The sequence below is a fragment of the Dromiciops gliroides genome, chromosome 5 (assembly GCF_019393635.1).
Source record: "Dromiciops gliroides isolate mDroGli1 chromosome 5, mDroGli1.pri, whole genome shotgun sequence".
NCBI lineage: Eukaryota > Metazoa > Chordata > Mammalia > Microbiotheria > Microbiotheriidae > Dromiciops > Dromiciops gliroides.
Genome location: NC_057865.1, coordinates 106740542 through 106763411, shown reverse-complemented (window position 1 = coordinate 106763411; position 22870 = coordinate 106740542). Strand labels below are relative to the sequence as shown.

The 22870-nt window shown below is 40.5% G+C and overlaps 2 protein-coding genes across 3 annotated transcripts in view; both read right to left on the bottom strand.

The window, feature by feature from the left end:
• Positions 1-8349, bottom strand: part of KIAA1549 (KIAA1549 ortholog) — a 110106-nt gene extending 101757 nt beyond the window's left edge. For both annotated transcript variants that reach the window (XM_043966618.1, XM_043966619.1), the window contains exon 1: positions 6045-8349. In XM_043966618.1, the coding sequence (XP_043822553.1) occupies positions 6045-8187 (2143 nt within the window). In that variant the 5' untranslated portion in view covers positions 8188-8349. The remainder of the gene's footprint in view (positions 1-6044) is intronic.
• A 311-nt stretch (positions 8350-8660) lies between these two features.
• The window catches only part of LOC122728789 (translation initiation factor IF-2-like), a 64167-nt gene continuing 49957 nt past the window's right edge, over positions 8661-22870 (bottom strand). Inside the window, exon 3 of the mRNA XM_043967559.1 lies at positions 8661-8846. Coding sequence (XP_043823494.1) covers positions 8791-8846 — 56 coding nt within the window. The 3' untranslated portion in view covers positions 8661-8790. The remainder of the gene's footprint in view (positions 8847-22870) is intronic.

Below are 22870 nucleotides of genomic sequence, written 5' to 3'. Positions count from 1 at the left end.
TTTATTTGAATCCCCAATGCTTGGCACAGTACCCAACACATAGTAAGTGCTCTATATCTAGCCAGACATCAAGCAGTATTTGGAATTCATCCCTTAGTCTCTTCTCCCTTCCAATCCATCCTGTACAATCTCATCATATTTAGAAATAATATTTTTTTGTGGGGCAATGAGGATTAAGAGACTTGTCCAAGATCACACAGCTAGTAAGTGTCAAGTGTCTGAGGCTGTATTTGAACTCAGGTTCTCCTGAATCCAGGGCCAGTGCTTTATCCACTGCACTACCTAGCTGCCCCCAGAGAAATAATATTTCTAAAATATAACTCTGGTGTCACTCTCCTACTTAAATAGGTCCCAATCTAACTGCAAACAGCCCTGCTTAATAGTATTCACTAAGCACCTTGAAGGTAAAGATTGATCTTTGTTTTCCCTCCCCAGAATCTACATAGTGTCTCATCCATATTAGGTACTCTTTTCAGTTAAACCAGCAAGTGAGGTATTTGGGCTTTAGTAAGTCATAACTGAATGGGGGGAAAATCCCCAACAATAAAGTGTGGACCTGATTTTTTTAATTTCTTTTAGAATAGATGGGCACAAAGAGAAGCTTATAGAAGATGGAAGATCCCAAGGCTGGGAATATGAGCCCATGTTGTAAGACTGTGTCTACATGCAAAGTAGTAATAAGATAAATGGCTAACTTTCACTGGTGAAATAAAAGTTTGCTGAGGGCCAGCTAGATTGCGCAGTGGATAGAGCACCAGCCCTGGAGTCAGGAGGACCTGAGTTCAAATCCGTCCTTGGACCCTTGACACTTACTACCTGTGTAACCCTGGGCAAGTCACTTAACCCCAACTGCCTCTCACTCACACTCACACACACACACACAAGTTTGCTGAATTGAAAGAAAGCTAACGGAAAACCTTGGTCAAAGAATAATACCATAGATGAAGTCAAGAGTGAAACAAATTGCTCCACTGTCTAACTGGAACAAATGAGTTCTTTTTAACTGGAAGCTACCTGAGATTAAGTGACTAACTAAAATCCCCAAGGTAAAAGTTTTTAACAGTCCAAAACTCTTACTTTCAAAGGGAATTCCCCATCCCAGAAACAAAATCATCCTTTGCCTAGGACCACTTCACTGTTAAGAGTCGATGAATAGTGAATATCCTCCAGTAGAGGATAGGTCTCCCTTGGGATGATCAAGGTTTTCCTCAGTTTGGTGGAAGTGGCCTCTCTCTACTAGGTCAAGTTCCTTCCTCTGGGGGTCTACATTCCCCTGGAGCTGTAACTATGGCTGAAGTCTATGGCTCAGGCATTGATCACTGGTACTTAATAGAGTTCTCTTAAACGAATGAATGATTACTTGCATGTGATCAAAGTGCTGCAGAAGCTGTACCTGAGTATGATCATGCCATTGCTGTATAATCACTTCACAGGCTTATTTTTGAAGGACAAGTGAGATAATGTAAAGATCTTACAAAACCCCAAAAAAAATAAAGCCAGTAGCTTTCTAGATGGTGCAGTGGATAGGATACTGGTCCTGGAGTCAAGAAAACTTAAGCTCAAATCTGGCCTAATAAACAGCTGTGCGACCTGGGGGAAGGCACTTAACCTCTGTCTGCCTCAGTTTTCTCCTCTTGTAAAATAGAGATAATTATAGCACTTACTTCTCAGTATTTTTGTGAGGATCAAATGAGATCATGTTTGTAAAGTCCTTTGCAAACCATAAAGAGCTATATGAGGGGCAGCTAGGTGGCACAGTGCATAGAGCACCGGCCCTGGAGTCAGGAGTACCTGAGTTCAAATCCGGCCTCAGACACTTGACACTTACTAGCTGTGTGACCCTGGGCAAGTCACTTAACCCCAATTGCCTCACTAAAAAAAAAAAAAAAGAGAGAGAGCTATATGAATGCAAGCTATCATCATTGTCATCATTAGCTTTCAATGATTTCTTATTGAATGACTATATATACATATACATACATATATCTATCTTGTCTCCCTAATGAGACTGTAAATGCATGTGGTCAGGGACTATGTGTCACATTGTCATAGGATCATAGTTGTGAGTCTACTACAGTGGATGTCAGAGGTTGGCTAGTTCAAGCCCTGTAACATGCAGATGAGGAAGTGGGATCCTAGAAAGACTGAATGATTTGTCCAAGCCACACTGGGGGTAGGCGGTAGAATCAGATCCATTGTCTTACTACAAATCTATTATGCCTCCCACTGAACCAGGTTTTAGACCTTGCCATATTATCTAGCACAGGGTTAGAGACTTATGAAGCTCTCTATAAATAACTCTTTTTTTTTTTAGTGAGGCAACTGGGGTTAAGTGACTTGCCCAGGGTCACACAGCTAGTAAGTGTTAAGTGTCTGAGGCCGGATTTGAACTCAGGTACTCCTGAATCCAGGGCCGGTGCTTCAACCACTGCGCCACCTAGCTGCCCCTATAAATGATTGAAGAGGTGTGATGATAATGTTTTACTTGGTGATTGGGATAGGACTGAATTCAGAGTAATTATGAAATACCTCTGACTGAACCATAATGAGACCAGGGCACCTTCCCCATCCCCAACAAGCTCAGATTTGTCTCTTTTCCAGTACACTTCTATATTTTCTTTTCCCCCTCAGACCCCAGTGTCCCACTTGATTCTAGGAAGTATTGTCTGGAAAAAGAAAAAGTTCAGTCAACAAGGCTGCCCTCAAGTACTCAAAAAAGTAATCTGGTAGAGAGGAATTTGGAATTAAAGTACATAGGTTTAGGTCTTTTGGCAGCCGTGTCACCTCAGTTTCCCCATTTGTTAAATGAAGACAAAATGCAGGATCCCTTAATGGCTCTGAATCCACAGATTATAGGAGCATAAGGTTACTTCCACCCACTTACCAATTAAAGTACAGCATTGGCTAAATTAAATTCCCAAGTGATTTTTAAAAAACCAGTAAGGAAATGGACCTTTATAGACAATACCTTCTCAGCAACTAACCCTGAAATGCTTGGCTGAGGACCTTTATAGATTTAGTTTAAGACTTTAATTCCCTTTTAAAAGATGACCCTTGGGGGCAGCTAGGTGGCCGCAGTGGATAAAGCACTGGCCCTGGATTCAGGAAGAGCTGAATTCAAATCCGACCTTGGACACTAAGTCACTTAACCCTCGTTGCCCTGCCTCCCCTCCCCCCCCCAAAAAGATGACCCTTTCCCATTCACACTGAGATAATAGTTGGCATATAAATCTGAATGTGAATGAAGGATCCAAGAATAGCTGTGTTCTGGTTCATTTATTTGTTTGTTTTTAATTTAAGGGATGAGAAGGATGAAGTGTTGAAGAAGAATGCCTAGGGATATATTACACTTAAGTGGAGACTGTGAGTAATTAAAATGATAAAATAATAACTCATTTCTATAGTTTTAATATGTACAAGGTACTTTCCTCACAACAGCTCTGGGAGAGCCAATGTGTGAGTTTATTTTCTTTTATTATACTTATTTATTATAAGGAAGGGCTTCTATTTGGTGGAGACTTGGTAGGTAGTGGGAAAGGGAGGGGCAGAGTGAGGGAGAGAGAGACATAGACAGAGACAGTGAGACAGAAACAGGGGGAAGGGAAGGAGGTAAAGAAAGTGGGGAACAGAGAGAGAGAGAAAAGCTAATGAGAGGGAGAGAGCACCATTAAAACACTTTTTTTTTAAAAAAAAGGGAATTGAATTAGTGACTTGCCTATGGTTACTCAGCTTGTAAAGTGTCAGAAATAAGGAATGAATCCAAGCCTCTAAACTTTAGGTCTCCAAGTTGGGTCATGAACTGCAGGGATTGCATGAAAAACATTGGAACTAAGGAATATTACAAGTGTTTGGAATACTGCGTAGCCCATGCCTGCCTCTCGTTGGTCTTTCCTGCCACCTTTCTTGCATAGCCCACTGAGGGCTAAGTGAGACAGTCAGCTTCACATGCTCCTTCTCAGACAGGCAAAAGCAGTGCCTCCTATGTCTCCTGGCCTCTGCACCACATTCAAGCTTCACCTGCTGCCTGCCTAGGCTTTTTTCTTGGAACCCCTCCCCAAACATCAAGGATGAAAACTGGAGGATGGAATTGCATCCATCCTTTGCATAACTGGAGAATAGAACTGAAAAGTGAACAAATCACAATTTGGCAAGAATAACCAAGAATGTATATTTCCTTCATTTCTATCTCTGTGTCTTTGTGAGTTATCTGTTTTAGCTATGGCAACCATTAAAATCAAGTACTGAAATAAACTAGACTTAAAACCAGACCTTGCAATTGATGCATCACAAAGTACTAAACCATGATTTTAAAAAATAAGAAAACTATTCAAATTACTCTTAATGAAAAATGTCATAATTTTTAGTGAGCAAAACAGGTTTTGATTGTTAGTAAATAGGATAAAAATTATTTTTAGTGATCATGCCATGGATTTGTAAAAGGTCATTTCTAAGACAGGCAGGAACAGGATGGGCAGAGTAAGGGACTTACACTACACCTTGGGGTTGAGGGTAAGGATAGATAGGACTAAAGAAGCAAAGGAAATGGCCACTAATTTTATTTGATTTCTCTCACCTCTACTTGTATTTTTCATTTCCTCTGTCATCAATTGCCTTTGTCCTGCTTCATCTCCATTGTCTTCTATCTCTAAATTCCTTTTTCTTGTCTGCTCCAATTATTTTGCCCTTTTCCTTGTCCTCCATTATCTCCATTTTCCCTATTCCTCCTGAATGAGATTTGCTTATGCCAAATAATAGATGAAAGTCTTTCATTAACTGTTATTCATGTAAACTTTTTTTTTGGGGGGTGAGGCAACTGAGGTTAAGTGAATTGCCCAGGGTCACACAGCTAGTAAGTGTCAAGTATCTGAGACTGGATTTGAACTCAGGTCTTTCTATCCACTGTGCCACCTAGCTGCCCCCACTTAAACATTTTTAATTGAACCTTTATTGGTAAATAAGTTTCAAGTATAACAAAAGTTACTTATCTAGAAAAAAAGGTAGGAGCTGCTGATTTATGCAAAGTGACCTATGTTCCCTTGGCATAATCATAATCCTTATAATCTGCTCCATCAGATAAACTTTGAATTATGATAGCCAGATAACATTAACAACTAACAAGAGAAAAAATTAATAATCTAAATAGTCAATTAACCCATACTAAGGTAGGGACCAGATTAGAGGTAGTGACATAATAAGGGGGATGGCTGATCTTTCCATTTTTCTTCGCATTAGATTTCCACATGGCAACGAAAGGAAATACGTAGAGAATGTTACGTCAAAGGTATCCCTTCTTTAAGGAAGCATGTACTATGTTCATGAGAATACAAGTGTATTGTTGCCTTATCCTCTTACTCAATGGTAACTAACAGTTTATGCTAAGCATGGAACATTTTTATTATTTTATCATAGTATCCATGAAGTGGCTGAGTGACTAGAAGTCCAGCTTCAAAGCTAGAAAGATCCTAGAGTTTAAAATCCTTGTTCTGTGTGACTCTGAACCAAGTCACCTAACCTCTTGCCATTGAAATAACAGGTCTTCGTCCTACCTCTATCCATAACATAAAGTTAAAGTTAGCAGAGTAGTTGATAGAACTTGGATTCAAATTGCCAAATAGCAGGGGGGCAGCTAGGTGTCGCAATGGATAAAGCACCAGTCCTGGATTCAGGAGGACCTGAGTTCAAATCTGGCTGCAGACACTTGACACCTACTAGCTATGTGACCCTGGGCAAGTCACTTAACCCTCACTGCCCCACCAAAAAGAAAAATTGCCAAATAGCTTAATCATTATGTGTTTCACAGAGTTCCCTAGAACTTCCCCCTTCCTTTACTATCCAGGGAATCAAAGATCTTCTCCATATTTCCATAACTGTGAATTCACAGGGCAAAAAGAGCAAAACTAAGGAGGAGAATCAAAGACTGCTAAAATATCTTTAGGCTAATTCACATAGTATAGTCACCATGACTTGGCACTGTGACTTTTTCTTCTAATGTGAACTAAAAAATATCATTTTAACCAAAAATATGACTCCACAGAGACACTTACCAGCTGTGATCAAGTAGGGATCAGGAACTGTGATATCACATACATATGGCTGCTTGGTAGTTATCAAGGCTGGAGTTTCAACCAGAGCTTCAGTGGTAGTCCCAAAATGAGTGATGGGGTCCAGAGGATGAGTGACAGTATCCATAGTATGAATGACAGTGTCCACAGGATAAGTGATGGGGTCCACAGGATGAGTAGATGATAGGGCAGGAGGTGTGCTGCTCTCATTTGGACTCTGATACATTGTTTTGTGGCTGAAGGTAGTATCAACAGTAGCAGCACTCATATTATCTCTGCTGAAAACAGTGTTTAAAGGCTTGGGTGACTCTGTGGGTATAAATGATGAGCCCACAAACAATGGCTCTGTGAATAAATCTGAGAGGATAAACTCAGATACTGATGAGGACACTGGAGACAGAGATGATGGTGACAAGAACATATCAATCATAGATGATAATACAGTACTAGGAATGCTCTGGGAAAACGAGGAGACAAATTTGTAATTATCTGTAGCACTGGGGTGCTCATCTAAAGGGTTAGGTGTTGAGAATATCACTGAAGACTCTGTTAAAAAGGGTGTCATCTCAAGAACAGTCAACTTCGATGGCAACTGGGTTCCAATGACTGAAATACTGGGAGGAGACTCAAAACTGGAGGCAAATAGTGTGGGAACTACAGGTTTATGGTAAATAGGTGAAAACTCAAGGTAGGAGGTAGTTTCTGTGAAAACTGAGGTATTATAAACTTCAAAATCTGGCTGTAAAATTGATGATGCTTCAGAGAATCTAAAGGGATGAGATGAGAAACTTGATGATGGTGCTGTTTCAGAATAATTTATGGATGGAACAGGGTGTGTATTTAAATGATGGTCTGAATTCTGCCACAGTTGTGAAAACTCAAGGTCCGTAGTGCTGCTGGCCAAAAACTGAGGTGAATGCAAACTAAAAGAGTCAGATGGTATAAATGCCTCAACCATGGGTGACAAGGCCTGAGAAAAATATGTTGACAAATCATTTGGCATCATAGAATTCAAGGTTGTGATATCAGAAGACAAAGGTACCAGGCCAGTGAAATTCAAAAGAGGAGTTGAGAAAATATTATATGCAAAATTCAAAGTACTTCTAGATTCATCTTCTGAAAAACTAGCAGACTTCTGGTCAGAAAAAAATAATGGCTCTATTGAAGGGACTAAACCATGAGACTCAAAAAGATTTTCATTTCTAATAGCAGCTGATGACATGACTGTATTTGAAATGATGGAGAAAGATGAGTCAAGGAAAACTCTGGTAATGTCAGATGCTGCTGTTGTACCAGAAGGTAACACTTCAGTTTCAGCAAAAGAGATGAAGCTGTAGGAAGCAGAATCAAACAGCAATCCTACAGATGGTTTCTCAAAGGACTGGTATACTGATGTAGACATAGCACTACTTGGGACCACATCCATTAAAGCTGAGATGCTAACGTTCACATCAGAGACTTCCACGAATCTGGAAGACAGTGACACCATTGGTCTTGAGGGGAAAGAGGTATCAAACTCTTGAAATGTTTCCTCAAATTCAGAGAAATCATCTATTATGCTACTCAGTGTCATGCTGCTACTCTCTTGCAAGATGGAAAAGGACAATGTCTCAGCCTCATCTCCTGAACCCATATCTTTTTCTATGAGACTTGTTAAGAGAACTTGCTGGGATGGATCCAAACTGCAATAAGTGCATTGTGTAGAGGGTGTGAATGAGGACAAAGGACTTATGAACTCAGTGTAGCCACCATGACTTGGTATTATTGACCTTCCAGGGAATTCTGATGTTTCACTGAAGTTGCTAGGAAGAAAGGGGTTAGTTGTAACATCATCTGGCTGTGTGGAAAAAGATACAAATGGAAGACTAGATGAAAACAAAGCAGAGTTTATGCTGCTCATGAAAGCTAGTTCTGCCTGTGAAACACTTGTAACCAGGGAGGTCCTTGGGGCCCAGGTCTCTTCTCTACTTTGATTCATATAAGGGTACATTTCAGGGTATTTTTCCATACTTGTTACCATAACAAGTGGTGTCGTCTCATTCGTGGGAATGCTAAAAAAGGTCAGCTGCTCCATAATATTACCACTCAGTGGCTGCGGTAATGAAGACTGAGGAGTGAACATCATGCTTTCAACAACATCTCCCGTTACTGAAGCCACTGACTCTGCCACTGCAACACTTGGGTAAATAAACAGAAAAGTCTGTGGAATAAAGCAAAAGATTGCTGCTTGGGGTCAGGACTATGGCCATCTGAAGAGGGAATGCTCTTGTCTCATGGCAACATTAATGGGCCCGACACATCAGTGGAATGACATCATTTGTGGCTGCATTGCGCTTGGCCAGGCTGTTATTATATCTTTAGTGTGTAAAGAGGTAATTGGGGAATGAAGGTGGTTAGCACAGTTTCTAATGTTTCTTTTGATGGCTCTAATAGACTCGCTGTGGCAAGTGCCACTGGAGAAGATGTAGCCAATCCAGTGTGTTTCTGGAAATGAACTAACCAATCCATCATCATTAGAAATGCCGTCATTCTTGTCACTGAGAAATAATCTACAGCGGAGATACTTAGTTCTGCGGTGTTTCGGCTCATTTTTTCTTGGTAAAAAAGGTTTGTGCCGAAAGAAGTAGGAGATTGAAGACACTACTACGTGGAAAAAATTGGTTTTCCTGTGTTTCTGGTGCAACTTCTGTTAAGGCCATGTGCGTAGTGGTCTGCACCGTGTTCTTCTTCACATGAGCTCCACAGAGTATAAGAATGATTTCGCTTGCTCCAGAGATAGTTCATCTAATGAGAGGGAAAAAAGTAAGGTCAGTTATAAGCATCAAGTTAAGTCAATAAAACTGGTATAGACAGATAGTCCACTAAAAAGATAAAAATGACAGTATTCATGAAATCAAAGAATCTCAAAGTTGGAAGGTACCTCAATGTTATTCAGTCCAATCCCCTATTACAGTAGGGAAACAAGTATCCTCTCTAAAATATCCCCAAGTAAGGCAGCAGCATGGAATGGTAGATAGAGTCCTGGATGTGGCATCAGGAAGACCTGAGTTAGAATCCCACTTCTAAAATAACTAGCTGTGTAACCACAAGCCAGTAATTTAACCTCATCTGAAAAATGGGGATTATTGGGATTTTTGTGCGGCTCAAATAACAGCTAGGATTTATATAGTGCTTTAAGATTTGCAAAGCACTATGCATATATTATCTCACTGTATCCTTACAAAAACCCTGGGAGGTAGGTGCTATTATTATTATTGCTGTTCCTATTCTAGAGATGAAGGAACGGAGGCAGACAAAACTTAAGTGACTTGTCCAGAATCATACAGCTAGGAAGCATCTGAGGCAGGATCTTAACTTAGGTCTTTGTGAATCCAGGTTTAGCACTCTACCTACTGCAACAACTAGCTGCCAAATGAGGAAATGTATTTAAAGCACAGGGGCTATATATCTATGTCAGCTATTATCTTGGCCTGTGTGTGTGTGTGTGTGTGTGTTCCTGCTTTTCCCTTGAATGGTAACATCTGAAGAACTCTGGGAAGGCTGAGGGAAATTCATTGTTTCAGAACAACACAGCTGTGGTAGAGTTTCTTTGGCATTTTTGGTAGGATAACCATGCCCAAACAGGTTTAGAGTGCACAGGATCCCTCTAAGCGTTAAACAGGATTATGTAAGTAGAGTATGGGACAGAGATAATGGCCCAGTCCAAAGAACAGATGAATTTTAGCCCAAGGCCCTCTGCCTGACTTTTGTTCACTAGCTGGTACAGTGAGTGATGGTCTCAGCTGTGACAAAAAAAGCTCTCCACCCACCCTTCTTAGGAAGATGTTCTCTAGCCACCTGACCAGAGCTGGCTAGAAGATGGCAGGAGAAAATAGGGCCTTGTTGTGGACCTTCAGCTGAAATCCAATAAGGTGGTCACAGCAAGAACGCTCAGCTAGGAAATAAGGGGCCCCAGGTGACAGTGGCACTTACATAGTCCTGTAAGGTTTACGCAATGTCTTTTTTCACCAGGATTCTGTGACCTAGGGTAATACAAAACACGAGTATCTACATTTTACAGATAAGGGAACTCAGGCTCAGACAAGTTACATGATTTATCCAGGAATACATAGCTAGTACGTGTCAAGCAATCTGAGGTTGGATTTTAACTCAGGTCCTCCTGAATCCAGGCCAGGCCTTGTCTACTACTGCACCACCTAGCTGCCCCCTAGTCTTAGACTTAAGACTCAAATCCTAGTTTTCTACCTCCAAACCTACTACCATATGCTGCTTCCCATAGACTGTTTAAATACATCTATCTGTATAGACAATAACTGCACCATGCAACTCACGGAAGACTACTAATAGCTAGAGAAAGCTCAAAGTGAAAGGGATCCCCAAAAAACAACATGTTTTTAGTTTGTTTGTGGGCATCTTTTTGGTTTGAATGCAAATTTGAACAACATAACCAATTTTATTAACATTTGCAACATTTAAGAAAACCCTTTAATAACTCATATATCTGTGACACTTCAAGTCTTTTAAATTATTTTTATTCTGCCATCACCCACTCTTCTCCCTAAATCCCCCCATTAAAAAAGGAAAAAATAAAATTCACAATAATTATGCATCAGTAAGCAAAATAAAACCATACATTGGCTGTGCTCAAAAATTTTCCAATTTGACTCATTCAATACTGATTGAAAGGCAACACAGAATAATGGCCTCAGAGCCTGAAAAACCTAGGTTTAAGTCTTGTTTTGCAAATACACTAGTTATATGACCCTGGACAAGTAATTTAACCTCTCAATCCTCTAGAAAATTTTCTAAGTCTATAAATTTCAGAGAAGGTGCCAACCTGCATTTGTTATAGGAGTTTCTTATCCCAAGAATCCCTATACCAATGAAATCACAAGTCCAGACCCTATTTCTGACCCCTGATATAGTGATTGTGCTGGTGCCCTTTTCAGTCCTAGTTGTTGTTCAGTCTTTTTTTTTCTTTTGTTTTTTGGTTTTTGGTTTTGGTTTTTGGTTTTTTTTTGTGAGGCAATTGGGGTTAAGTGACTTGCCCAGGTTCACACAGCTAGTAAGTGTCAAGTATCTGAGGCTGGATTTGAACTCAGGTACTCCTGACTCCAGGGCTGGTGCTCTATCCACTGCGCCACCTAGCTGCCCCATTGTTGTTCAGTCTTGTCCTATTATCTGTGACCCCATTTGGGGTTTTCTTGGCAAAGATACTAGAGTTGTTTGCTATTTCCTTCTCTGGCTCATTTTAGAGATGAAGAACCTGAGACAAACAGGGCTAAGTAACTTGGCCAGGGTCACACAGCTAGGAAGTATCTGAGACTGGATTTGAACTCAGGAAGATGAATCTTCTCACTCCAAGCCCAGTACTCTATCCACTGCACCACTCAGCCACCCACTATTAGTCCCAGTATTTGGGGCCAGTTCCTTTCCCTCTAGTCTTCTGAATGAGCTTCAGCAATGGACAGCTCCTAGACTCTATTAGTGTTTCCTTCATGAGAAACAACTGGGCAGTAGACAAGAGGAAAACAGTAGGCCATCCAAGTGGGCATCTCTGACATCCATCTCCTCTCCAATCACATAGCCACCATTCTAGTTCAGGCCCTCATTCCCTATTGCCTTCAATTACAGAAATATCTTCTTAATTGGTCTCCTTGACTTAAGACCTCTTCCCCTCCAATCCACCATCCTTACAGAGGTCAAAGTGATATTCCTAAAACCCTTAAGGCTCTGAGCATATCACTGTATGACTTAAGATGTTCCAGTGACTCCCTAGTGGCTCTATAATAAAAGCAGCATAAACTCCTCAGCTTAGCATTTAACACCCATGACAATCTATATCACTCCCCTTCCTACCTACTACATTTCAGACAAACTGGCCTACTCCCTCTTTGAGGGGGTTGTGTTCTATATTCCACCTCCCACAACTTGACAGACTATCCCTCATTTCTGGAATGTACTCACTCCCTCCTCACTTCTCCCTCTCTGAATCATTAGCCCCCTTCAAAGCTCAACTCAAATGCTATTGCCTAACCGCCCCCAAATGGCTATGTCTTTACTTTGAGTACACAGACATATACGCGTACATCTATATATATGTATGCCTATGTTTGTATATATACACACATGTACACATATCTTATTTTACTCATAATTCCTCTCCTAGTTAAACATTGTTTTGTTCTGTCTTTGTATCCTCTAAAGCCTAGCACAGTACTTGGCACATAAGAAGTCTTTAATAAATGCTTGTTGATAGAATGATTGAAGGAAGAATGATCAATATCAAATGCTGCAAACCCCCCCACAATAATAACGATAACTAACATTTATATAATGTTTCCTATGCACCAGACCACTCTGCCAGTGCTTTATGAGTATTATTTGATCCTCACAACAACCTTGGGATTTTGATGTTTCTTTCTGGTTGTTTTTTTGGAAGGGGTACAGAGCTGTAATTTCATCCTCAGTGCAAGAAACTCCCTCTGGGTGAGGAAACTCCCTCTGTATCAATTCACATCAGCAAGTGTTCTAAAACTTATAATCTTGGACAGTTGCCTGAGAAGTTAACATTAGAATGTCTGGAATTTAAAAGTATCTCAAATGACCAAGCTATGTCAATTGACTATATATATACACATATAGTATGTGTATACACACATATGTATATACATGTGTGTATGTATATATATGTATATGTGTGTATGTATATATATATATATATATACACATATACATATATTCCATGAGGCAAAGAAAATAGATAATAGAATGAATTTTTTATTTCAAGGCCAAATTTCATTAATATATATACACACACATACATACATACTTACATCCATACACACACGTATGCATGCATACATACTTTGCATCAACTGATGTGCCTGGTCCTTCTAGTCATCAACTTGCCATTTTTCACTCCTATTTGTAAATGTATTTTAAGGTTCAGTGTCTTTGCAACTCATTCTATACTTTTCTCCCATGGTAAAGCCAGAAGAATACTGGGGATATAGTATCCTAGCCCCTCCTGCAGGGCAACTAGGTGGTGCAGTGGATAGAGGGCCAGGCCTGGAGTCAGGAAGACCTGAGTTCAAATCCAGCCACAGACACTTACTAGCAATGTGACCCTGGACAAACCATTTAACCCTGCTTGCCTATTTCCTCAACTGCAAAATGAGCTGGAGGAGGAAATGGTAAACCACTCCAGTATCTCTGCCAAGAAAACCCCAAAAGGGGTCACAAAGAGTCAGACATGACTGAAATGACCAGACAATGATGACAACAACAACAACAACAACAACAACAACAACATACCCTATTGTATCACTACAATGCTGCAACTCTGGCAAGCCATTTAAATTCTCTGGGCCCTGGTTACTTCATCTTAAAAATGACAAAACAGATCTATGTGATCTCTAAAACACCTTCTAACTCTAACTCTAAACGAAAAGGGGTCACTGAATTTGGCAATTAGAGGGGAGCAACCTGGAAAGAATATGTTCAATAATGCACCGAACTGCAGTGAAGTAAGGGGTGAATAAGTGGTGAGGAAATGAAAACTTAGAGTATAGATGAATAGCTCTAATAGACTCTCTCCTCTAATGAGAATATGCTTCCTAATTTCTCTAACTGTTCTCTTGCTTCTTTTCCCTGAGAAGAGTAAAAGCTAAGAGAACAAGATCATGCTTAAGAGGTACTGTTGCCTAAGCCAACTGGGTGTCCACACTAAGGTTGGCATTAATACAGTGAATTCCCGGGAAAGAGCTAGATAACATCAGGTTGCCTAAGGAGGGGCAAACCTACACATGTCAGAAATGGAGCAGATCAAAGAGGAGTAATTCCATGAGTGGTCCCTGCACTTCCAGCCTGGGTGGGGGAGGAGAAGCAGCAATCTAGTTAGGGGGACAAGGTATAAATATACCAAAATGTAAATAGCAGGATGATATAAACAATGTTGCAGGCCAAGACATACATAATTTCCCAATGGCCCGCATAGGACAGAGAAATCATTATGGGCTTGAGATCTTGGAAACCTTCAGGGAGGAAAAGGAACTTGAGCTGGGTCTTGAAAAAAGACAGAATTAGGGGCAGCTAGGTGGCGCAGTGGATAAGAGCACCAGCCCTGGAGTCAGGAGTACCTGAGTTCAAATCCGGCCTCAGACACTTAACACTTACTAGCTGTGTGACCCTGGGCAAGTCACTTAACCCCAATTGCCTCACTAAAAAAAAGAAAAAAGATAGAATCTAGCTAAATGAAGAGGAGGAAGAGAATGGGGGGGATGACGCATAGCAGAGACAGAAGTACAGAGATGGGAATGGTATGTTTGAGGAATGGCAAACAGTCCAATCTTGCTGGAATATTAGGTATGCATAAGGAAATAATGAGGATAAAATTAGAAAAGTGCCAGGTCATTCAGGACCTTACAGGTCAGGATAAGGTGTCTGGTCTTTTTGTTTCATTATTTAGGCATCTTATACCTACTATAGAATAGGTGAGAAATTTTAATAGGAGGAAATATATACAAAGTAGTGTTTGGGAGAAATTCACCCACAGGGCAGAGCCAAGATGTCAGAGGAAAGGCAGTGAGCTCCCAAACTCATGACACGATCGCTCAAAAAACATCCAAATATGGTCATAGGACATGCCCGAGCAGCAAAACTCACAGAAGAATGTGCTGAAATCATCTTCTAACCAAGAAAGGCTTGGAAGGTCAGAAGGAGGGAGCTGTTGTGCGATACAGGAGTCAGGCCCACAGTCACCCTGACACAGAACCAGTCTCAGGGAAGTCCTCACCATAGAAGGAGACCCCTAGAGCCTCTGATTCAGCTGAAGCACCAGTGTCATCTGAACTAAGCTCACAGTCTGGTGAATGGACTGAGCCCTGGGCAGGGGAGAGACTACAAGGGGGTCTATGCTGGTGCTAAGGCAGAACTTGGTATTCCACCATAACGAGAACCAGGTGGTAGGCTCGAGTAGAAGTGGCCCAAAGGGGGAGGGGCACAGGCTTATCGGAGCTAACAACCACAGACACACAAAGCTGGTTGATTGGCAAGTTGTCTGGGGTCATCTAGGACCCAGGAAACAGGCTGGGGCGAGGGAAGAACCCGATTCTCCTTAAATCATACCACCTGGGACTTCTTAAACTTGGGATACTGCAGCCTGGAAACAGTGCCCCACTTTTAAGGAGCTAAAAGTCTAGTAAAAGAAAGGCAAGATGAGCCAACAGAGAAAGGTGAGGACCATAGAAAGTTTCTTCAGTAACAAGGAAGACCAAGGGACACCCTCAGAGGAAGATGTCAACATCAGGGCCCCTATATCTAAAGCTTCCAAGAAAAATACAAATTCCTCTCAAGCCATAGAGGTGCTCAAAAAGGACTTTGAAGATAAAGTTAGAGAGGTAGAGGAAAAAATGGAAAGAGCAATGAGGGTGATGCAGGAAAGACATGAGAAAAAAGTCAACAGCTTGAAAAGTCAAATTGGCCAAATGGAAAAGGAGGTACAAAAGCTCTCTGATGAAAATAATTGCCTAAGAATTAGGATTGAGCAAATGGAAGCCAATGACTTTATGAGAAACCAAGACACAATAAAGCAAATCCAAATGAATAAAAAAATAGAGGGCAATGTGAAATATCTTCTGGGAAAAACTGCCGACCTGGAAAATAGGTCCAGGAGAGATAATTTGAAAATTATTGGTCTACCTGAAAACCATGATCAAGGAAAGAGCTTAGACACCATCTTCCAAGATTATTCTCAGGGAAAATTGCCCTGAAATTCTAGAAGAAGAAGCTAAAATAGAAATGAAAGAATCCACCGATCACCTCCAGAAAGAGATCCCAAAAGGAAAACTCCTAGGAATATTATAGGCCAATTCCAGAGCTCTCAGGTCAAGGAGAAAATATTGCAAGCTGCCAAAAAAGAAAGAATTCAAGTACTGTGGAGGCCCAGTCAGGATAGCACAAGATCTAGCAGCTTCTACATTAAAGGACCAGAGGGCATGGAATATGATATTCCAAAGGGCAAAGGAAATGGGATTACAACCAAGAATCACCTACCAAGCAAAACTCAGCATTATCTTTCAGCAGAAAAAAAATGGGACTTTAATGAAAAAGAAGACTTTCAGATGTTTGTGATGAAAAGACCTGAACTGAATGGCAAATTTGACTTTCAAATACAAGACCCTAGAGAACCATAAAAAAAAAATTGGAGTTGGGGGACATACCTGGGGTCGTACAGGGGGCAACTGTCTTGTGTCTGAGGCCAGGTTTTGGCTGGTATCCCCCTGGGTCCAGGGGTGATGATTTGTCCACTGTGTCACTTATCTAGATGATAACATCTTTAGGGTTAAATTGAGGGGTGAAGGGAATTCATTGGGAGAGGGGGAAGGGCAGAAGCGAAATCCTACATCAAAGTAACAGGAAAAGGCTTATGGAGTGGGGGAAGAGATGGGAGAGGAGCAGGGCAGTAAATGAATTTTACACTCATCAGAAAAGGCTCAAAGATCTTAAACTCATCGGAGCTACCTCCAGGAGGGACTAATAGACACACCCAACTGGTGGAGTAATCTATTTAATCTGGGCAGTAAATGAGCCTAACACTCATCAAAATTGGCTCAAAGACCTCAATCTCATTAGAATTGGCTCAAGGAGGGAATAATGTACACCCTCAATTGGGTGGAGTAATCTTCTATAGACCCTGCAGGAAAATAGGAGGAGAAAGGGGATAAAGAGAGAGGGGCAAAAGAAGAAGGGCAAGTGGGGGAGGAGACAGACAGAAGCAAATCCCTTTGAAGAGTGATAGGATGAAAGAAGATGGATAATAGAATAAATATCATGGGGAAGGGAATAGGATGGAAGAGAAACAGTAACAATAGTAATCACGAAAAAGAGAAAAGGGGGACAAATTGTACAAAAAATATTTATAGCAACTCTTGGTGGAGGCTAAGAATTGAGAATCAAGGGAATGTCCATCAATTGAGGAATGATGGAAAAAAGCTGTGTTATATGATTGTAGTGGAATGGTCTTGTGCTACAGGAAATGACAAAACAGGATGATCCCCAAAAAACCTTGAAAGACTAATGAACATCAGTGTATAGTGAAGTGAGCAGAGCCGAGAGGACATTGTGCATAGTGACAGCAGTATTGTTCATTGAGTAATTGTGAATGATTTAACTACTCTCAGCAGTGCAATGATTCAAGACAATCCCAAGGAACTAATGAGGAAGCTTACTATGCACCCCTATAGAAAGAAGTGATAAAAAGAACACTTGTGGATTGTACATATATAACCTGATTGCGATCTTGTGGAGGGGGGAGGAAAGGGAGGGAGGGAGGGAAAAAATTTAGAACTCTAAATCTTATGAAAATGAATGTTGAAAACTACTCTTACATGTAAATGGAAAATAAAATAAATGTTTGTTGGGGGAAAAATGGATGTGAAATTGTTTTTACATGTAATTAGGGAAAATAAAATGTTAAATTAAAAATAATAATAACAAAAATGCCTTTAAAAAAAAAAGAAAGAAAGAACCCACAGGTCAAGGACACAGAGACTGGCCATATGAGGCACAAGAGGGAAGAGGAAGGGGAGGAGGAGAAGAGGAGGAGGAGGAGGAGGAGGAGGAATCAGTCAAGGATGATTACCAAGGTTTTATGACGTGTTCTAGAAACTGAAATTTACATTCAACACAAGGGTTAACAGATTAAACCCTTCTCAGCTAGTTCCCTTAGCAGTAGCTCTAGCTCAAAAATTTACCATACCAAAAGATACCAAAGACATAAAAAATTTTGGTCACAACGACCATATCCCTTTCAATAGAATATCACTGTTTAAAATAAGTGAAATTTAAACAGAGAATGATTTTTTATAAACAAAAATATTAAATGCTTTTGTAATTTTGCTGAACTGCATACACTTCTGCCAATATGGCCTTGGGTTTAGGATTTCTTGCACTAGAGCTTTAATTAATTATTTAACTGTCATATAACAAGCATAAGTAAAGATGAACATGATACTTTTTTACTGCTTCTGCATATCAAGAGTCTTCCTTTGACAGCTGTTCTTTTCCAGTTCAAAGGTCAATGAAAAAAATAACTTCTCAGTGGCCCCAAGGACTAAGAAGACCTACAGATATGTATTGGTATGTAGAGGCTTGCTGGAAGTTCCTCATACTAATGAAATAAAAAATCTAGACCCAAAAAAATACAAAACAAAAACACAGATACTTTTTTATTATCTATTTCATAGGGCTGTCTAGTGAGGAAATTATTTTTTAAACCTCAAAGTATGAGTTATTACTGTATTTGTATCATGGGAACAGAAAGTTCTGCTATTGCAATAGGCTACCTCCCTCTACATACACAAAATCAATCAAGAAATCAATCAACCAATCGATACACATTTATTAAGCACCTCCTATATGCCAAGTAGTGTGCTAAGCATTGTGACACACAAAATTGTGAGTTATAGAAGTTGCTGTACAAAGAAGCCATGAGTTCAGCTTCTATCCAGGTGCCTCCCCTGGGAGCACTAATACTTCCTGACTTTGTTTCAGGTACTTTCAAGGGGCAGCCATGGGCTAATTTGCATGTCCTGGGGCAGTCGCCAAGGATAAAGACAAGTGGGAGAGTGAAAACCAAAGGAGTCCCTTGGAACCTCAAGGCTTCCTGAGAAAGTGGAAAGCACCTCACTGAGAAGGGACCCATAGAGGGGACAAGTTGGAGGTGTTGTCCTAACTCAAAGATGAGTGAAAATTGGAGACTAGAAGGAAAATTTCCTTTAGTCACCTGAGGAGTTTTTGAATGGAGGGAAAGGATGCAGGCATCCAAATCAAAGAAGAAAGGTTCAAATAGCAGAGGGACACTGAACTCCTGTACTTGACCTCTTGGAAACTATCAAAGGGCCCAGAGTCTTCCTTATTTCTGAACAAAATATAATAGGGATTAAACTTCCAGTGTGATCATTCCACAGTGAAGCCATTCAAGATATGGCACCATCACCTGCGGGTGGGGTGGAGATGGGTGGTAGGAGGAGTGGAAAGCAGCTACAGCAGCAGCAGCAGCAGCAGCAGCAGCAGCAGCAGCAGCAGCAGCAGCAGCAGCAGCAGCAGCAGCAGCAGCAGTAGCAGCAGCAGTAGCAGCAGCAGTAGCAGCAGCAGTAGCAGCAGCAGAGCGGGACAAAACACTGATGGAAGAGCTGGGAGTCAGAGCAATGAAGCCACCCCAAGGCTACAGGGAGCAAATTAATGTAGTAAAAACGGAGGGACCCGCTAAAAAGCAATAAGGTACAACAATCCCTAGCATAGAGAAGCAAACCCAAACTTTGTCTCACTCATAGGAATAAATTAGTCCAAGTCCCAAGAGAAAGCTAGCTTAGTGAAAGAGGTGGGTTGCTTTGAGTCTCCATTGAACCCAATTTCCTTTCCTTTCCTGGAGCATCAACTAGGGTAGTAACTTTAATAAATATGGGTTGAGGGGCAGCTAGGTGGTGCAGTAAATAGAGCACTGGCCCTGGATTCAAGAAGACCTGAGTTCAAATCCAGCCTCAGACACTTGACACTTACGAGCTGTGTGGCCCTGGGGCAAGTCACTTAAACCCCAATTGACTCACCAAAAAAAAAAAAAAAAAGGGTTGAATTATGGGGTATATCCTTTGAAAGTATCATTGAGAAGCCACTTTATATCTTTATTTTTAAATTATATTGGTTCTGATTAAATGTATTTTTGAGGGGGTAATGAGGTTAAGTGACTTGCCCAGGTCACACAGCTAGTAAGTGAGCTAGTAAGTGTCAAGTGTCTGAGACCAGATTTGAATTCAGGTCTTCCTGAATCCTGGGCTGGTGCGTTATCACTGTGCTACCTAGCTGCCTGCCATGAACTTCTTTTAAAAACATTTTGGTTTAAAAAAAACATTTTTGTAACTGTATTTCAATATACACTTATCCCTTCCACATTAGAGGGGGGAAGGTGTGAGGGGTGGGGCACCCCTGCAATCTGGAAAATATGCATAAAATTTTTTGGCCTCCCTTCACATCAGAGAAGAAATCTGAATTATTATGATATTAAAAGACAGAATATGTTTCATTTTATACATATATTTTATGCATTTCTGAGTTTCTAAACTTTTTCTGTGTCATCTGCTGGCCTTTGCGTGTGATTTGTGGCTTATGCAAAACTAAAAAATTCCCATTTAATTTCTTATGCTGATCCATGACATATTGAAACAGGTATGGGGAAAGTTGTGATGTGGAAGGGATAACTGTAACTGTTTTTTAAAAATAAATTCATGTAATTTATTTTGTGCATATAAGAACACTATTTTGAGAAGGGGTCCAGAAGCTTCACTTGACTGCAAAAGGTGACTATGACACTAAAAAAGTTAGGAACCTTGGGCAGCTAGGTGGCACAGTGGATAAAGCACTGGCCCTGGATTCAGGAGGACCTGAGTTCAAATGTGGTCTCAGACACTTGACACTTACTAGGTGTGTGACCCTGGGCAAGTCAGTTCACCCCCACTGCCCTGCAAAAAAAAGCAAAAAAAAAAAAAAAGTTAGGAACCTTGAACCAAAGAGAAGCCTAATTCCATGTGACCATAAGGATCAATCTTGACTCTGGAAAAGAGATGAGGTTAAGCACCTCCTTTTCACATGAGAGATAAAGGAACTGTGGGCAAAAAAAAAAAAGTTGCTTCCACTCTCAGACATGATGGTCCCTGTAGTTTTGCTTAACTTTTGTTTAATCTGGTTTGGTTACAAGGGAAAACAAACTGGTTAAGAAGTGAGACTAGGGAGTGGGAATTACTATGATGTAAAACAAAAGGCATCAATAAAAATTTTAAAATATTAAATATAATCCCTTTCTTTGACTCATGATCCATTTCACCCAGAATTTCCCCTTGAAACCTCAGATTTTGGCTTATTTGCCTGTTCCCAACCCCGAGCTTAGCTGAGGCAGATAGCTCATGTCTAGGTCCCCAAAGACAGGTGCAAATGTCCCCAGAACCCATAAAATATTCCAGTTAATGATACTGAATATAGCAGAGACTTGATGTTAGCCCACAGAAAGAACATACACACACACACCCTTATAAGTTCATAAACATGAAAGTTATATCTTCTTCCCTTTCTGTTGAGTTCCACCTTGCCCCCAGGCAGCTAGACAGTCTACTAGACTTAGGGTACCATCTTGTGGTTTAGAATCTCCCTAGGAACTAAAGTAATTTAGGGTCAGCTCTTAGACCACCAGTGAGGGGACCTATTCAATCTTCCAGACATTTCGTACTACCCTAAGAGTTTGGGCCTCTTCTGTAAAGGACACATGCACTTAAATTTAGATAGAGTCAATCTTTCATCTTAAAGGAGCTCCATCTCCTGTCTTTAAAAGTCCAGAAATGCTTGGTATCTAATAGATGGCATCCACGACTACTAAATGGCACTGTTCAAAGTTTCTCCTTCTTAAAGCCAGTCTAGTCCTTACTTGGGAATTCAACATATAGTATGAAGAAAAAATGGCCCAGAATGGAACTCTGGGGTGCATCCGTGCATGGGGCATGAGACAAGGGTCAAAGGAAACTGAGGAGTGGCGGCCAAACAAATAGGAAAACTAGGAGAACACACAGGGAGAAGATACTGCTTAGGAGGAGCGGGTGGTCCACAGTCTCGAATACTGTAGAGAAGTCAAGAAGAATTAGCACTGAGAAAAGATCATTAGAATGGGAAATTAAGAAATCACTGGATCCTTGGAAATCTCAGTTAAGTAAAAACAAAACATCAGTGAAATTTATTACAAAAAAAAAACAAGCAAAAAGAGATCGGTGGTAACAATGGAGAGAGCAGGTTCAGCTGAATGAAGACATCAGAAGCCAAGCCCATAAGCAGCTGAGAAGTGTAAGGTGACAAAATAGAAACAATGTGCATGTCATTGACTTCTAGGATTTTGATTGTGAAAAATCAGAAACACAGTAATATAGACAACATAAAATGTGGCCCACAAATACAGGCTTCTGGTCTTCCCCCCTTTGTGTTTTTTCTTTCCTGCTTTTAAATAAAAAAGTACTGGAGACAGCTATGACCTTGTGAGCTTTGAAAGGTCAGAAAAGTGAGCTACCAGAAGTCCAAGAACTGAAGACCATTCTAGGTTTTTTCCATAATTCAGACAGGAAGGAGCATCCATTTAAATGAAAAAATGTTGGGCTAGCCACTGGAGGTACAAAGATCTATTTATCTTCTCCAGTAGTTTAGACTTTAACAGTGATTATGGATTGATTGGGGGGGGGTCCTTAAGTATTATAGATGGATATATATGTATATGCATATATAAACGTTTATATGCATGTGTATTTACAGGCAGCTAAGTAGCAACAAGCACTGGGGCTGGAGCTAGAAAGACTTGTCCCCCTGAGTTCAAATCTAGCCTCAGACATATACTAGCTATGTGACCCTGGGCAAGTTACTTAGCCCTGTTTGCCTCAGTTTCTTCATCTCTAAAATAAACTAGAGAAGAAATGGACAAACCATTCCAGTATCTTTGCCAAGAAAACCCCAAATTGGGTCACAGAGAGTTGGACACAACTGAAATGACTAAACAACAAAAAAGTATATTTACATATTAATTTGAGCTTCCAAGATTATTTGACTTAAATTTATACCCAAAGCTACCCTTTAATTATAGAAGAACCATGTCTTTATTAATCTTGTGAGAGGATGATCTGTTTCTTCTTTCTCTCATTCAGTCATTCATCCAACAAATATTTATTGTGTGTGCTCTGAAAAAACTCAGGCATAAGAAGACAGAAAATGCATTATGAATT